We start from the raw sequence: 18,301 nt of genomic DNA, 5'->3' as shown, positions 1-18,301 counted from the left end.
CCCCACACCTGCGACTCAGCTATCAACTGAGGGGACGGTATTGCATTGTTGTGTAGCCACGCCCCTCACAAGCCCCTTTAAAAGGCCCGTGAAGCAGGGGCTTGCTCTCTTTCTGGTCAGGTGCTTCTGTTACTCTGGCACCTCGGCTATTGGCTGACCAGGACAGGTGATCCCCTGAGCATGGTCCCCGTGTACTGCTTAGATGGGACAATGGATATAGTCATGCTGTTTTTGGTTTGTGCGCTATCAGGAGTTCCAGGAGAGGGAGGCCTGGCAGTGATGGAGTGTGGGCAGAGAAGCCAGGGAAAGGTGCCTGTCTGCAGCTTTGGAAGTGTGTCCAGGTTGTTCGTTGCATGTCTCTTAGGATAACTTATATTGTTGGGGAAGCTGGGACATCGGTCTTCAGCTTAACGGACAGACTTCAGGGTAAGCACCGTTTGTTCCTCTTGGGGTTATGAGTGGTTGGATTATGATTAGTTGGACTGCCGTATGGACCTGTGATTTGCTATTTCTAGCGTGCTCTGTTGTCACCAATCTTGGTTAATAAAGACTCCTTAATAAACCTTAGACAGGTCTGTGTGTTCTCACTCACACCCTGTAACACTCCCAGACCTGCTCGGCAAGAATCCCTGGGACCCTGCATTTGCCGGCAGACCCCTTCCCTGTCCTTCCCTAACCAGGGGCTGTGCGGGCCAGCAGGGCTGCGGACACCCGGTGTGGGGAAGGAGCGGCTCCATAGCCAGAAGCCACTGCAGGAACCCAGTGGCCAGGCTAGCCCGTCCACTGGACACCAGCGAGAGACCCGACCCGCTCTGGGCTCCCACGGGCTCCCCCACCAAAGAGTTGGGGAGGGGCCTCGCCCCTTCCTAAGCTCCCTTCGAGGGGTCCCCAGCCCCTCAGGAGGATCGCAGAATGCAAAACACAGCCCCTCAGCACAGGCCCATGCTGACACAAGCACTTCTCAAAGCCCGGCAGGAAGCAGGTGCAGGCAGCATGCGGGTGCTGAGCACAGTCCCCCCTCCCCGGCTGGGTTTCCCCGGAGACCCGCCAGGGCTGGGCCGCACAGATAAGAGGAATGAAGGAGCAGACATGAGCACTGCACAGCAACCATGACTCACGTGGGACAAAACCCAGGCTCGCAAGGGAGGGCGGCAGACGAACAAAGGTGGGCGCTGCTCCAGCCCACAGCAAACCAAGTCCCAGGAGAGCGGGGGTCTCCACGCAAGGTGGGCAGGGGGAGCTGTGCAGCCCCGCTGCAGTGGTGACAGCCTCAGCACCACCCCGGCTGAGGGTACCTTCAAGTGCCAGACACCAGGCTGGGGACAGGGTCCTGGCTCCGGCCGGTCACTCCACTGTGGTGCAGCCCCTCCCCAGATAGGGACACACCTACACGGGTTCCATGACCACACACAAGCAGACACGGCCCCACGCAGGCCTGGGAGCAGCCCTGACCGCCGAGCGGGCCAGCCCCCAGTCTCGGCAGCCCTGAGCACAGCCAGATGGGCCATGGACAGCTCCTGGGCAGCAAGCGGCAGGCAGTCACAGCCACGGGGTCGGCCGCGTCCACAGGAACGACTCTCCAGGGGCAGGAGGGCGCACTGAGGCGGTCTGCAGACCCGAGAGCCAGGAGCCCACCCCTGCAAATCCGAGCACTCACGCTCCCTTCTCTTTTTTGGCCAAAAAGCATGTCCGCGAGAGAACTTTCACTCTGAGGACGCTGCTAAGACACGAAGCGCCACGGCACCATTGGCCTCATGGAGTCGCTGTCCCGAGGCCCAGTCGCCCAGTGCCCCTGCGGCTCGCTCTGCAGCCCCCGTCAGCTGAGGGGGCACTGAAGCACACAGCAGGGAGCGGAGTGGCCGAAGGACTGGCGTGGCCCCATCGGACACCCATCTGTGCCTCTGTCCCAAGCATACAACCAGGGAGATCCCAGGAAGCAGCCGGGGGATGGAGGAGGCTGCACCTGTGGCCTCTGGATTGCCCACTAAAGGGTAAAGCTACGACTATATGCTGTTCTAGAACCTTCTAGGGGCTGACAGGGGGCACCCCTTCACCCACGTTCTCACAGTAACCCAGTGAAGACGGCCCGGGGGGGGAAGGGCCTGCCCAATGCCATGTCCACCCTTTGCTCCCCGATGGAGGGCCTCCCCGGACCCCGGCTTGGGACAGCAGCAGCTGTCCAGTCTCCCTGCCCATCGGGGGGTTCCGTTCAGCAAGCCAGAGCTCCAGGACATGGGATTTTTCCAGCACATTCCTGTGTCTTGGGCGGGAGCCAGGGCGCTCAGCCATTTTTGCCACCAGCTAAAATATTTCAGGCCCCAGTCACAGCAGATTGTAAGGCGGAAGCTGCACACGGCCTGGGGCAGGAGGGCGCGGTTGGCCTCAGGAAGCCAACAAACAGCCCAGCCTGGGCATCCCTGGGGTAGCAGGAGATGGACGTCCTGCCCCCACCCCAACCCTGGCACAGGCTGTCAGCACCTGCCGATGGGCGCCGGCTGAGTCCTGAGCTAGGGCACTGAGGGCTCCCTCCTGCGGGCCCTGGTCTCAACAGTCCGTGGTCCAGCTGCAGCAGCCACAGGGCCTACACCGTCAGAGGCAGGGCCCAGCCCCATCTCCCCTTTCCCCTTCCCAAGCTGGACGCCCCAGGGCCGGGAGGCCCAGCCCAGGCTCTGCCACCAGCCCTTAGCAGCCACAACGTCCAGTCCCTGCAGCTACAAGATCGGGGACAACTACTGAATGGCAGAGTGCCCCCTCCCTAGCCACCCCAGGCACCGTGCCTGCTGTAGTGCTCTGGGGCAGTCCAGGACAGCTTCCCAGGGGCGGTTCCAGGCCCCCGGGGCTTTCCACAAGAGGACCCTGCCCAGCGGGCAGAGGTGCCAGGGTCCTCCACAGCTGCCAGCCCAATCTGCAGGCGTACGTGGCCACCCAGAAACCACCATCCCAAGTCCCTAGCAGACCCTTTCGGAATCAGGCCCTGCCCACCTAGGGAACCCCTTCCCCACCCAGGACAAAGGAGCCTTGGGTTGGGGTGCTGCCTGCCACCCCTCAATCTGTGTCTGTTGCACTGGTATCCCTCAAGGTCACAGGGTCCATGGCGTCCACAGGTCCCCAAGCCCCGGCAATTCTGACTCTTAACTCAGGGCTTAGTGCATCAGGCAGCCTCCGTGGCCCCCACATGGGGCTCAGAGACCCGGCAAGGACCAGGAACTCTGACTCATGTGTCTCTAATTAAAAACCAAGTAAGCTAATGCCTGCACAAGGGCTACCGGCAAGCCTGTGTGGGCTATGAGAAGAGGAGGGATGCCAGTCGGTCAGGGACAAAGCAGACACACACCACGCACCACACACCAGACAAGCAGAGGACACTGCCCCGCAGCCTCTGCCACTCACACCAGAAGTGGGGCCCAGCCGCAGCTCACCCCGCACCTGCCCGCGAGCGGCAGGAGCGCCAGGAGCGCCAGGAGCGCCATGGACTGCTCCTGAGCAGGCAGGTGGCCACACAGACAAGCAGAGGACACTGCCCCGCAGCCTCTGCCACTCACACCAGAAGTGGGGCCCAGCCGCAGCTCACCCCGCACCTGCCCGCGAGCGGCAGGAGCGCCAGGAGCGCCAGGAGCGCCATGGACTGCTCCTGAGCAGGCAGGTGGCCACACAGACCACTGAATGCCACATCCCGGTTGCTCCAGACCGCACCGTGCTCAGGCCCTGGCCAAGGAGAAACCAAGGACACACAGCAGGCCCCAGGAAGCCCGCCCGTGTCTGGGGACTGCACAGGAACAGGCTCTGGCGCCCGCATGGTACAAGCCGAGGGGCCAGCACATTCCTCCAGGAGACCCAGCCTGCACTCCCACGCCCGGCAAGCCTCTTCCAGGAATCGACTTCACTTCCCCGCTGCATGAGACTGCGTCACCCAGGATGGCCCCCCAAGGTCAGCCCCCCTTGGGCGACTCAGTGACAGGGCCACAAGGATGCCTGAGGCCTCAGGGAACACAGGAAGTGACCACAGGGACTGGCGGGAGGGCTGCTGGCTGCTGGCCTGCCTGCTGACCTGTGTGTTCCCAGCATGGGGGTTCAGGACAAGGCACAATCTGTTGGGGTCCCTCGCCACGGCACACCACAGCACATCTCAGACGCGCAGGGCTGGGGTGCCCACCTGCTCCTGGCTGGGCTGGGGGCAGGCTCTGCTCTGGCCCTGCCACAACTGTGACCTAACCCTGTCTGGACCTCACACCCTGGAAGGGGCTTGCTATGGTCCTGGGGGTCCCCACAGACCCAGGTATTAAAAGCTTATGCCCCCAAAGTCTCATGTCTGGGAATGGCAAATGACTGACCGATAGGTTAAGGGCGGGAGTGATGCCAGGGAGAGGCCTTGGGGAGGGTCTGCATGGGACTAGGGGTTCAGGGCCCCAAGATGGGTGCTTGGTGGCTTTCTCGGGAGAGATCACACAAGCACACACGTCCTGCTCCTGACAGATGACCGTGTGCCCAGCGTCACCCCACAAACCTCCCTCCGATCCCCCCAGCACTGCCCCTCTCAGCCGCTCTGGGACTGCGACGTGGAACACAGCCGCAGCCTTCCCAAGAGGCCCGTCTCAGGCATGCAGCTGCAGGACTCAGGTCCCGGCAGCCACAACGCACACTGGGGACCAAGGGCCCGGCCAGGGCAGCACCGGGGAGGGTGCAGCGGAGAGAGCCGGGCTCACCTGGGCACACTGAGGTGGGCACCCGGCTGGCCTGGCCACAGCGGGGAGAGCCTGGGGCAGCGGCACACAGCGACCGAAGCCCCAGTGCATCATGCAGACTGAGTCGGGATCTCCCCAGCAGGTCCAGTCAGCTCAGCCAGGCCAAGGAGCCCGCGCAAAGACACGCCACAGCACGGACCGCGAGGGAAGCACCGCCAGGAAACAAGGAGACGCAGCCGGCGCTCCAGAGGGAGGCGGCTCATCAACACACAGACACTTGTGAGGGCACACGTACACCACACACGTGCTGTGCTCAGCACACACACACACCACACACACACACACCACACACCAATGCTCACACACAGGAACCGACACAGGCAGGCGAGGGCACAAAGGAGCTGGATGGGCCGGGCACTGCTGGCCGGCAGAACCTGCCTTGCTGCGCAGGACCCCCCGTGAGTTCAGGAGGAGAGTTCAAGTGAGATCCGGCCATTCAACACCTGCCCGCCAGGACCCAGCCTGCCAAGGCGGCCCAGCCTCACCCAACGCCACAGCTACCCCTGGGGGCCTGGGCACCGGTGACCAAGCCAAGGTGCTCATGGTGAGAGGGGCAGCGGTGGCCCTGTGCATGGACAGTGGGATCCACCCCACCATAAGGGGCTGCAGGCTTCCATAGCCCTGAGACCTACAAGTGGGGGGCGCTGGGGCCCAACGCAGAGGGGTTGTTCAACTAAAAGCCACCTAGTACCTGCGTACCAACATCCAATGCAGCCCAACCGGCAGGACACTGGAGGCACGATGCAGGCTGCTGCTTATCACATTGAAAAAAGCAATACTGAAGCTTAGGGGCCAGACTGCCACACGGTGTTGGCTCCAGTCCTGGCTGCTCCACTTGCGACCCAGTTCCCGGCTAAGGCACCTGGGAAAGAGCACACAAGGGTGGTCCAAGGGGCTCTACGTCCATGCAGGAGACCTGGAAGAAGCTCCCAGCTCCAGCAGGGCCAGCTCTGGACTGGCTGCGGCCACTTCAGGGAACAAACCAGCATCATCTCTCTCTGACTCCGCCTCTCTGGAACTGTCTTCCCAGTAAATAAACTAATCTGTTTGAAAGGCAGAGTCCTGCAGAGAGCTCAGGGCGGGGCAGATGCCCCCATAGTCACAGTTTAGGTCGGGGCAGACGCCCCCGCGGCCACGGCTCAGGTCGGGGCAGACGCCCCCGCGGCCACGGTTCAGGTCGGGGTAGACGCCCCCGCGGCCACAGCTCAGGTCGGGGTAGATGCCCCCGTGGCCGCAGGTGAAGGAGACCCACGTGGCCCGGAGCTGCCTCCTGCAACAGGGGAGCAGGGGCTCAGTGCAGCCCAGGAACCTCTACCACCAGTGGATCCAAAAACAACCCCAGGTCCGCCGTTGCCATGGAGCCTGAGCAGCACAGGTCGCTAGCCTCAGCCTGGGCAGGGCCCGGGCACAGGGTGGGAGGGGCTCAGCTCTGGGTGCCCAGGAGGCCGCTCAACGGAATTGGCAAGCGAGACCCGGCACTCCCCCAGACCGCACCGGCAGACAAGCTGCAACCCGAAGTTCCCCAGCTGGGCACAAAGTTTTCTTTCTTTCTTTAAATTTTTATTGCAAAGTCAGATACACAGAGAGGAGAGACAGAGAGGAAGATCTTTCGCCCAATGATTCATTCCCCAGGTGACCACAACGGCCGGTGCTGCGCCGACCTGAAGCCAGGAGTCAGGAACTTCCTCCAGGTCTCCCACGTGGGTGCAGGGTCCCAAGACATTGGGCCATCCTTGACTGCCTTCCCAGGCCACAAGCAGGGAGCTGGATGGGAAGTGGAGCTGCCAGGATTAGAACCGGCACTGATATGAATCCCGGTGCATGCAAGGTGAGCACTTTAGCTGCTAGGCCACCGCACTGAGCCCCGGCACAATATTTTCACAAACAAGGAGCAGGCGCGGGCGCTCACCAGGGGCACAGCCCCGTAGCTCCCTTCCGGGTCTCCTGCTTCCCCTGCTGGGGTGCCTGGGTGGGGGCCAGCAGAGGCGCACAGGCCACGCAGCTCCACCTCAAGAGAGAATTCGGGTTGGGCCCTGGAGGGAGCGTGGAGCCTCCTACCAAAGGCAGTTCAGCCCTTCCCCCTGGTCAGGAGCCCTGCGCTCACACACAGCCCGCCCTGCCTCGGGACGCAGAGGTGGCTGCAAGCAATGAACCCCAGAGCGAGCCGAGGCCGGGCCGAAGTGGACAGGACCGGCCAGGGTGCACAGCACCCAGAGGGCCAGCCTCGCTGAACCGGGCTGAGCCTGAACCTAAGCGCAGAGCAAGGCGGCCCGGAGTCCCACCCAGAGAATCTTCTAGGGGGCAGGCCCCAGAAGGGACACAGAAACCACCTCGGGCCTGGAGGGCTTAGGAATTCTTCCCAATGCCCCTTGACTTTGCCAAGTCATCCCACCAAGGAAACAATAGCAAAAATGGCTCCCCTGTCACTGCTGCCTGCTGGCCCCAAGGGCCACTTGTGGCGGGGCCCCTGGGCGGCTGGGCAGCCTGTCCTCGCTCGAGAGGACGCTGACCTTCACTGGGTGCTGCAGGGCAAGCCGCCATCGGAGCAGTGGTTCCCAGCTCCCAGTTAGGGTGCCAGAGGAGGACCCGACACTCTTGTGAGACCGGATGCAGCTCCCAGCCCAACCCCTGCCACCGCCACCATTCAGGGAGTGAGCCAGATGGAAGGTCTTTGCTGTCAGGTCCAAATGCTGTGGCCATTTGGGGAGTGAGCCAGAGGACAAGAGAGTTCTCTGTAACTCTGCCTTTCAAATAAAAATTAATCTTTTTAAGTATAAGGCTCAAGGACAGCCACCTGGCCTGAAGGTGCTGCCCAGATGTCAAGGCCAGAGGCTCTGCCCAGCTGTGTCTGGGGCCTAGCAGGGCCGGGGGAAACCAGGAGGGACAGGCAGGGCTGGGGACTGAGAACTCCCAGGGTGCCAGTCCTCCACGAGCCTCCACGTCCCGTTCTGCACCACCGGGCCGTGAGGTCCCAGGGAGCAGGGAGGATGTGGGAGCCATGGTGATGTGCGGGGCCGGGCCATCCCAACCATCCTCACCCGCAGCCCCCAGGGGCACAGCCTGGGCAGGGAGCTGTGCCAGAGCCCTCCCTCCCACGCTCCAGCCATCCCCCACGCCCTGGCAGGCAGCCCCAGCAGGGACAGCCTGGGCCGGCCATCCCGAGCCTGCCCCCCTGGGGGGGCGGCTGTGCCACCGACAGACCACCCAGGGAGACACAGAGAGAGGCCCCCGGTGCCCTCAGGGAGGGGCAGCCTGGTGAGCCCCACTGGCTCTCCTCGGCCCTTGGCATGGCCACTCGGGCAGCACAGGAGTTGAAACCCCTGATCCTTAACTTAACCCTTCGGAAAAATACCAGCGAAGGCAGCGAGACGGCAAAGCTCCGGGAAGGGCTTTGCACAGCCACAAAGCGAGCCAACGGCAGGAAGAAGGCTGCAGCAGAAAGGCCGGGCCCTACAGGCTCATTTTCACAGCCACCAGCACGGCCGGCACACCCTTCGGGCCCTGCGGTCCCATCCAACCCTACAGAGCACCCCATTCAGACAAGCACAGATGGCGACATCCTCCCGGACGGGACACCTGGGCCCCCACCTGCACGGCACACCTGGGGACTCCGCCTGAGCCACAGCCTGCCTCCCTGGCCACACACAGAAGCGGGCGGCCAGAGCTCAGCATCCTCCGCCAGCTCCTCCCCTGCTCTGGACGGTACCCCTCTCCCTCGCAGTGGGCAGGGGCCCGAAGGCCGAGACTGGCAAGCACCCAGCCAGAGCGGCCAGCAGGCGAGCCCAGGCCATCAGTGGGACTCAAGACAGTGGGGCTGGGTACAGCGCCCAAGCCTGTGCCAGCTCGGGACAACACGGCACACAGGTCACAGAAGGATGATACAGGGAAGGAAGGAGACGGGCAACGGTGGCAGGTGGGGCCAGCTCGCACCATGCCCTTCCGGGGAGGTGACACGCCCCCCCACAGCCCTGGAGGCCAAGAACAGGCACAGCCACAGGAGACCCTGTGCGGTAGCCCTGGAGCCAACCAAGCTGCTGTGCAGGACACCCAGGCACACGGCAGGTGTTGGGTGGGATGGTATATGATCAGGCCACAGGAAGGTGCCCCTCAGAGGGCCACCTCTGGGGGGCTCAGCCCCTCCTGATCCAACCCCGCACAGGTCAGAAGAGGTTCGCGTGTCACGGTGTGGCAGAGACAACGCCACTACATGCCCTCAGCCACCCTGGGAGCAGGTGCCAGCACCAGCCACCTCCCACTGTAAGGCGGCAAGTCCTGGGCAACAGGCGACCAGAGACCCCCTGCCTGGAAGGCAGTGTCAGCACAGCCCACACGGCTGCCCCTCTGCCAGCAGGCTCTTGGCAGAGAGGGAAGGGTGTCTGCTGCCCCCCACACACATATCCCGACCTGGCTGTGGCCCCCCCGAATTCGTGCGTCATCCCCAAGGATGCAGAACCCCACCACCACCCTGGCTCTACTCATGTCAGGCCAGGCTGTGCCCCCACCCGGCTCAGCTCCATGTCAAGCTGCCCACCTGCCACCTCCCTGGCACAGCTGCGTGGCAGGCTCTGCCCCCGTCCATACGTCCTGCTCACCTTTCCAAAGTCGCGGACATCGAAGAGGTCGAAGGGGTCGAAGAGCTCACTGTTCCTCAGTCCGAACTTGTCATGGCACACTTTGAGGAAGGTGCGAATGTTCTTCAGGCACAGGAACTGCGGGTGAGAGCGGGCAGCGTCAGTACCAGGCGGAGCGGGCAGCATAGTATTGGCCAACAACAGCCACCACGGCTCAGGGGCTCGGAGGACTTCCCCCCAGGCTAAGGATGCTGTTGGGGAGTAGGGGACCATCCCACGGCTTTGACACAGCCCTGCCCTTCCCTCAGCCCACAGCCCTTTGGGGCTCCCTCGGCCACTGCTCCCAGCCGGGCTGTCAGCACACACGGCGGACACTGCCTCGCTGGCTGTGCCGCTGCTCCCCCACCACCACATCCCCACTTTTCTGACTCAGGGCCAACCATGAGTCCACTTTCCCTGTCTCTCACCACCCTCATATGGTATCCTAAAGAACCTTCTAGAACGAGGGCTGTGGCTCTCCCATGGGCTGGCCAACAGGGAAGCCACTAGACATGTGTGCTCACTCGGCCACGGAAATGTGGCTGGTCCACCTGGAACAGTGGGATTGTCATTTTCCTGCTACAGGAAGATCCAAAATACATCCTTTTCTACAGTTTTATGTATTTGACGGTCATGGAGTTACTGAGAAGAGAGGAGTGAGACCCTCCCACTGGCTGGCTCACCCCCCAGAGCCAGGAGCCAGGAGTCAGGAGCTTCCTCCGGCTCTCCCACACCGAGTGGCTAGAGCCCCAGCCCTGGGCCATCCCCCACCGCTTAGCCCAGGCATCAGCAGGGAGCGGGGCCAGAAGGGGAGCGGCCAGGACACGAGTCGGTGCCTCAACACAGGCCCCTCAAAACGTCTGATTTGGGTGTGCGGTGCCATGACATTCCTGAAGGCTCTGTCCACAAAGACCACTTATGCCAGGTGACCAGGATGACCGTGGAGTCAGGAAGCGGAAACAGGGGTGCCGGAGGCTGGCTGGCAGGGGGTGAGGAGACAGCATTTTCAGGGGCGACAGAGGCTCAGTTCAAGGAGATGGAGGGGTCTCGGGCGTAACGTGGCCCAACGTGCCTGTGTGCCTCCTGGCACTCAACAGAGCTGAAACGGCAACTTTTATCTTCTGTGTATGTTGTCACAGTAGAAAGGAGAGAGGGCGGTACACACACAGATCCCCAGACAGGGGAGGTGCGGAGGGCCACCGGGGATGGCCAGCAGCCGCAGCAGGGGCAGGGAGACCAACCCCCGACCCTGCCCCAAGTCTCCACTGCCAGAAGCCACCAAGCCGGCAACCCCGCCCAGGCACCTGGGGACCCCTCCGGCCCACCCCACCCTCGCCCGCTGTGCCCGCACCTCCTCCTCAGCAGCATCCACTTATTTTAATACCGCTTGGCCTCCCGTTTTAGAGCTAATTACACAGGCCCTTCCCAGTAACCACAGCCGGCCAGAACCAGGCTTCCTCTCGGGCCCCGCCCCACCCCCAGGCACTCCCTCAGACACAAGCCAGTGCCCTTGCAGACTTCAGGGCCAGGGGAAGACAAAGAGAGGTCACAGAGCAGACCACTTACCACCCCCCGCCCAGGTTGTCCTGAGCTCAGCCCACCATCCCCCAGCTGCAGGTCCCCCAGAACCCAAGGCACAGTGGAGGGCCTGGCACCCAGCTGGAAGGCAGAACCAGGCCGGGCCCCCGTCTGCCCTAGGAAAGAGGGCTGTGCGCAGGTGGGGACCCCTGTGCTATCCCCCTGGGACTGTGCAACCAAACCCCTTCATCTCTAAGCAGTCCAGCTCGGGCTACACAGCGCCCCCCTACGCCTGCCACCCCAGTACCACCACGACCCGTGAGAGTGGAGCCGGGGCTGGAGGGATGAGGGGGCAGAACCTCCCCAAACTGCCTAAGAACTGGAGCTTCATCGGGGCTTCCCACGTGGGTGCAGGGCCCCAGGCACCTGGGCTGTCCTCGGCTGCTTCCCCTGGCCACAGGCAGGGAGCTGGATGGGAAGCAGGGCAGCCGGGACTCAAACCAGTGCCACACCAGCCCCCCAGACCCTCAGCTCCTGCTGCTGGGGTCCCCTGGCCCAGCGCAGCCCTAAGGTACTGACCAATCACAGCCTCTGAGATTGGCCCATGGGAGGCCAGCACGTCCCTGGCCGTCAGGGACAGGTGCCATTCTCCTCCCACTGGCCTGACTGCCCGCAGGGCCCCCCAATGAGCAGCTGGTGCTTCCTGGGGCTGGTTCCCCAGGAGCGAGCCCAGCCGAGCCCCCCAGTCAGGGTCTGTCCCCACAACACCGGGCACGAGAGTGGACAGCAGGGCCCCCTCCCAGCCATGTTTGTTTAGGGCACTCACAAGGGATGCCCCACCTGCTGAACCCCCAGCCCCACAGCAGGGGCTCCGCCCCTGGGCAGCAAACAGGCTCATAAGCTGCATCCCCAGTCTAATCAAGCAGAAAATGGAATTAGCAGGTCCCAGGCCTCGCCCATGCCCAGCCTCCCACCTGCCCAGCTCAACTGGACGACACACCCCCTCAGGGAGGGGGCGGACAGGTGGGAGGACAGAGCAGGCCTGAAAGCCAGGACCCCATGTGACCTGCCAGGGAGGAGGGGTAGATGCCAGGGGGCGCAGGACCATGCCCAGGGCCCCCCACAATGTCCCCCAGTCTCTTGGGGCCTTTGATGTCTCTCACTACAGCAGGACACAATGCAGAGACAGCCCGGCCCCCCACAGGACACCTGCAGCCCAGCCAGCGTGACCACCACAGGGGCTGCCCTGAGCACCCCCTGGAACACCCAGCACCCCCGTGCCCCCCTCCAGAGCAGCCAGACCCCAACACTCCCACCACAGCACCTGACACGCCTGTGCCATGGCAACCTAACCCACATGTGGCAACTGTCACAGCGCCGTTTCACAGCCTAACCTGTGTGGGGTACCCAGCATCAAAGCGCCCTGGCCAGCAGGTGACCACCTCAGGGCCCTCAGTGCCACCTCGCAGGCTGGTGCAAAAGGCCGCAGTGGCACCACCCGGCCACGGTAGCCCTGGCCTGGCCACGGTCGGCCATCACATCCTCCAGTACCTCGCTCTTCCAGTCCACAGAGTGGCCCAAGAGAACACTGCCCTTGGCCATTCACGAGGCCCAGCACCAGGGCCAGCTCTCGGGGAGGCCAGCTGTTCCCAAGACCAGAAGCCCCGATGAGCTGGACGGGGGCTGGTGCTGGGCCTGGGCCGCCTCAGCAGATCCAGGAGATAGCAACTCCCCAGGGCACCTGGGCACGCCGAGCTTTCCTGGACATCAACAGGTGCCACCCAGACCGCCTGGCAGTGATCTATGGTGGCAACTGACCCCATGCCGCCTCTGCGCCCGAAAGGAGGAGTGCCGACTCCCCATCGCAAGTGCCGGCTGGCAGCTGAGGAGTCTTTGATCAATAAACAACAGGAAATGAATTAATTTCTTGCCTCATTTCTACAGCAGTCCTCCTAAAACCCTTTTAAACGGTCTCATTACTGCCTCACAGACGCGGCCTGCCAAAGGGACCACACGGATCCCATGGCAGGGATGCCCACCTGACCACCTGCTCCCTCTGGGTGCCCGACACCATGGACAGCATGGACATGGTCCACAGAAGACTGAGCAGCAGCTGGGGACAGGCGTCTGGCACCATGGCTAAGGTGCTGCGCAGGACGCCCACAGCCAAGCGCCTGGGTTCGAATCCCAGCTCTGCTCCCAGCACCAGCTCCCTGCTGAGGGATACCCAGAGAGGCGGCAACACTCGGGTGCCACTGCCCCAGGAGACCTGCATGGCATTCCAGGCCCAGCTGTGGCCTGGCCCAGCCCTGCGTGGCTGTGGCAGGCGTCGGGAGAATGAATCAGCCAGCCAGCCCGCCGGCGCTCTCTCAAAAACAAAACCACAACGGGCCACAGGCTGATCCTCCACCAGCATCTCATATGGGTGCACCTCCACTCTGCACTGCTCCCTGCCTGTGACCTGGGAAAGCAGCAGAGGACGGCCCAAGGCCTTGGGACCCTGCACCTGCCTGGAAGACCAGGAGCAGCTCCTGGCTCCTGGCTCTGGACTGGCCCAGCTCTGGCTGTTGCAGCCATTTAGGGAGTGAATGCAGCAGATGGAAGATCTCTCTCTCTCTCTCTTTCCCTGTAACTCTTTCAAGTAAAACAAATCAATTTTAAAATAAAAGCAAAAATGCAACATCACACTGGTCCCACACAGCCTCTGCTGCGGTCAACTCTCTCCAATGGCTCTTCTATAGGTGGGGTCCGCCCACACATCCAGGCAGCAAGGAGAGCGTCCCGCGGCAGCCCCAGAACCACTGGTGGGGCAGCGGGGCGGAGGGTGGGAGGTGGTCACACCCTCTGGGAAGGCCGTTGGGAGAAGACTGACCCACCATCCCTCCCTCTGACTTCGTCTTAGCAAGAGAGAAAAGGGCCTCTCCCCTGCAGATCCCAGGACACGGGCCACCACACCCAGACAGTACTGAGAGCTGGGCAGGAGCCACCCCAGAGAGCAGAAGGGATTGGCCGGTGGTCTGGAAGCAGAGGTGGACTTGACAAATATCACCAGAGCCAAGACGCCCCCCCCAGGCAGCGCAGGCAGGGCAACCCCAGGTCTCCTAGAAAAGACGGGGGCCAGGGGTCTGCAGCTCCAAGTCCCCCACACTCACAGACCAGGCCCCTCTGCTTCTCCTGGGGCCCACTCTCACGAGCTCTCTGCCAGGGACCTCAAGCTCGCGGTAGGCACAGTCAGACCCAGTGAGAATGAAGCCCCAGGGTCACCCGCCCACAGCCAGGGTCGCTCTGTATCACAGACCCTGGACCACAGGGGAGCATCACACACAGGTGGCCGGGAAGACCAGGGGCACTGGTCCAGGCTGTGCCAAGCTGCAAGCTGACTCCAGGACACAGCCCTACCAGGAACAGCCACCGACCAGGGCCATCCTGGGACAGTGCCCTCTGGAGGTGAGCAGCCCGGGGGGCGCGGGGAGGGGAGGGACTTGGTTCTCAACTCTGCAATCAGCCGACACAGCCGACACTGTACAGGCACTGGCCATATGCCAAGCCCACAGCCTCCTCCCAGTATCTGGATAGGGACTGCCTGGCAGCAGGTTCACCCAGCAGGGGCAGGGGAGAAGCAAACAGAGAGCCAGAGGTACCAAGACTTCATGTTCAGGGTCAAAGTCAGCGGGAACTTGTGTGTCTGGCATCTCTGCACAGCGGTGTTCCCTGACAAGCCACAGACACGCCGAGGCGGGGGTGATTTCCAATCCCACTCGCCAGTGGCTGGGTCTGCAAGCAGGCAGGGCTCAAAGACAAGCCTCCCCCAGTGCTCACTAGGTCCCCGGCCCTCCTCTCCCTGCTGTGGTCTGGCAGCCGGACTGTGGACCACGCCTGCTGCCCTCAAGCCGACTGAGGAATCGCCCACTCTCCACGGCTTCATCTTCTCCCCCTCTTCTGGCAGGGCGGCCCCGAGCCTCCACTGGCTTTTTGCCACTCCTCCCAGCGCCCCTTCCATCCTGTGAGGGGGACACCCCCACCATCCACTGCCCCAGGCAGCAGTCTCCCACTGCCCGGTGGGAGCGTGGGCAAACGCAGCCGGAGCCCTCCAGGCTGAAGCAGGGCTCCGGCTATTATCCCTTCCTGCCGAGCAGAAAACACTGAAGGAAAGCTGTAATTGTAGCACCAGGGAGCTTCCCGAGCAGCGAGGGCAAAAACACGCGAACCCTGCACTCCCACCAGAGGCAAGACAGCCTTGCTGGGGACACGGCTGACACAGGTGGCAGGAGCCTGCCACGCCCACACAAAGCCCCCAAATTCGTCCCAGGCCAAATGCCAGAAGGGTGGGAGCGGGCACACAGGGAAGCCAAGGCAGAAGGCACAGGCTCCCAGGGACGCCCCCAAGGTCACCCCCAATATCCCAATTAGACGTAGTTCAGTCACACCCACGGCAGGCCCCAGCAGACTCCCACAGGGCACAAACCCCATCCAGCAGCCTCCCTACCTCCCCCCAGCACCCATAGGCCCTATGAGCCCCAGAGCAAGGAGCCGGAATAGCTGACCCAACCCACTGCCCAGCCTGTACAAAGGGACACCCCCCAATCCCTGCCACCTGGTAAAGTCAGTAACTTTACCAGCCCTGCACGGGCTGCCCGTCTCCCCACCCCTGCACAGGCCACTCGTCTCCCCAGCCCTGCACAGGCCGCTTGTCTCCCCAGCCCTGGACTTGGGCCTGTGGCCTCCTTACCCACATGGGGACCAATTCCTGTCGCAGGGCAGTCTGTGGTGACTGATCACAGCAGCCACAGGCGGTGCCCCCAACACCTGTGCTCCAGGCACTCGGCAGGCCCTGGGAGAGTGTCTGCAAAGCAACTAGCAAAAGATGGCACACACGGAGGACAGACAGATGGGAGCAGGTAGGGAGAGGGGAAGAAGGAAGGAAGGGAGGATAATTTATAGACAGATGGGTGGATGGGTGGTAGATGGGTGAGTGGGTGAGTGGATGGGTGGATGGGTGAGTGGGTGGTAGATGGGTGGTGGATGGGTGAGTGGATGGGTGGATGGATGGGTGGATGGGTGGATGGGTGGATGGATGGATGGGTGGATGGATGGATGGGTGAGTGGGTGAGTGGATGGATGGATGGATGGATGGGTGGATGGGTGGTGGATGGGTGGTGGATGGGTGAGTGGATGGGTGGATGGGTGGATGGATGGATGGGTGAGTGGATGGATGGATGGGTGGGTGGGTGGATGGGTGGATGGATGGATGGGTGGATGGGTGGATGGGTGGATGGGTGGGTGGGTGAGTGGATGGATGGATGGGTGGATGGGTGGATGGATGGATGGATGGATGGATGGATGGGTGGATGGGTGGATGGGTGGATGGGTAGATGGGTAGATGGGTGGGTGGGTGAGTGGATGGATGGATGGGTGGATGGATGGGTGGATGGGTGGATGGGTGGATGGGTGGGTGGATGGGTGGGTGGATGGGTAGATGGGTGGGTGGGTGAGTGGATGGATGGATGGGTGGATGGATGGGTGGATGGATGGGTGGATGGGTGGATGGGTGGGTAGATGGGTGGGTGGGTGAGTGGATGGATGGATGGGTGGATGGGTGGGTGGGTGGGTGGATGGATGGATGGATGGGTTGGATGGGTGGTGGATGGGTGGGTGGGTGGATGGGTGGTGGATGGGTGGGTGGATGGAGAGACAGAGAAGGAGAGACAGACAGCTAGTACAATGATGAGACATGCAGACAGATGGACAGAGGTGCATGGACGATGGACTGGTGAATGGGTAAACGGAACTTTGCAGAGCATAAGCCAGAATCCTCGTGGATTCTCCCATCTGTCACCACACCTCTGCCATCTGCCAGTGTGCAGGTTCCCAACGACTGGAAACTCCGGGCCCTCACAAAGTGCGATGCTGGGCTCTATGGGAATCAAGGAGGGGGGCCAGGACCGACCCACCGCCTTGAGCAGGACTCAGCTGCGACTGCTTCAGTGGACTGCAGCTCAGGGACGGGACCAGGCGGACACCCTGGGATCCAGAACTCCACTCCTACCACCACCACCGCTGGACCAGGGCCCCAGGTCTGCTCACCAGGCACCATTTCGAGAAGGCATCGAAGTCCATGGCCTGTGCCACCCGGGTGCCACCAGGCACTCTGAGCAGCAGGTGGGGCCTGTGTGAGCAGCTGTCTCCGGGGACGTGCAGGCAGCTCTGGTCTGTCTGCTGGCCACCTCACTCATGCTGACAGCCTGGGCACCGGGCAGTGGCGGGACAGTCACTGCAGACACAGCAGCCCTGGTCTGGGAGCAGCTGCGCTGCGGGGGTGCCCAGCTGGACAGGACATCCGGCCTCCTCACGCACTGGCACGTTCCTTGTAAAGTCTGAGGCAGCAGTGGCTGGGAGCTCGCCATGCCACCAACCTGCCCGCTTCCCCAGCACACCCAGAGGCGACACCAACCTGCCCGCTTCCCCAGCACACCCAGAGGCGACACCAACCTGCCCGCTTCCCCAGCACACCCAGAGGTGACACGACAGATGGCCCAGCTGGCAGGGTGTGGGGGTACCTGTGGACCTCCAACTCTGCCTCCTCTTGTGAAAGCCGCTGCCTCGTAGGTGCCCAACCCTTCAAGGGGTCCCCCATTTAGGCCTCTGGTTCTGGGGCGCGACCAGAGAAAGGGCATGACCAATAATGGACAGCACCCAGGACGCACACACAGCCAGCCCCGAGCTCCCCACTCCTGCCCTCTGCAGCCCTTGAACATGGCACTGTGGCGTTGTCGGCTGACCTGCTCCTGTAGCACCAGCACCCCCAGGGCTGCCAGTGTGACGTCAGAAAGACATCACTTCCTGCTCAGACCGGGAGGTGGGAACCATGGTCCTGCTGCGCAGGGTCTGAGATCGTCCAAGAAGCTGCACTTTCTGGAAATTCCGGTCACATCAGCACCAGGGCAGAGCTCACAGGGCACTGGTGGGAAGGGAGGCACCTCTGCGAACCCCCAGTCACCAGACCAGCCAGCCAGCCAGGTACGGAATGCCTGCAGCCAACACCGAGTGCCCCATGCCCACTCCCAGCAGGGCTGCCCTGGTCATCCGGGACTGGCACTGCAGCTGGAAGGGCAGCTCCAGGCTGCCAGAAACCCTGCCCACCCACCACGTGTCCTTGAAGGCTGCCTCTGGCTCCTCACTGTCTCGAAGGCCCTCCCATCCAGTGCCCGCTGTGGCAAGTGCGGAGACCAAGGTCCAACCTGGCACAAGCTGGCAGGCTGCCAGTGGGCCCGGGGGCAGGAAAGGCAGCACCCAGGATGCCACCATGGGGGCGCCTCCCTTGGTGCCTGACACCCCCAGGTCAGAAATCGCTGCCGTAAGCAGGGGTGGGATGACCACAGAGCAGGCCCTGCAGGACCCTGACCTGACCCCTCCTCCAACCTCAGTGCACTG

General features: G+C 62.9%; 1 protein-coding gene across 2 annotated transcripts in view; it reads right to left on the bottom strand.

Moving 5' to 3' along the window:
- The window catches only part of VAV2 (vav guanine nucleotide exchange factor 2), a 92,143-nt gene that overhangs the window by 60,273 nt on the left and 13,569 nt on the right, over nucleotides 1–18,301 (bottom strand). For both annotated transcript variants that reach the window (XM_058672925.1, XM_058672926.1), the window contains exon 2: nucleotides 9,335–9,451. In XM_058672925.1, coding sequence (XP_058528908.1) covers nucleotides 9,335–9,451 — 117 coding nt within the window. The remainder of the gene's footprint in view (nucleotides 1–9,334; nucleotides 9,452–18,301) is intronic.

This window comes from Ochotona princeps, chromosome 14 (assembly GCF_030435755.1).
Source record: "Ochotona princeps isolate mOchPri1 chromosome 14, mOchPri1.hap1, whole genome shotgun sequence".
NCBI classification, from domain to species: Eukaryota; Metazoa; Chordata; class Mammalia; order Lagomorpha; family Ochotonidae; genus Ochotona; species Ochotona princeps.
The sequence above is the reverse complement of the archived record's forward strand: the minus strand, read 5'-3'. Positions and strand labels throughout refer to the sequence as shown.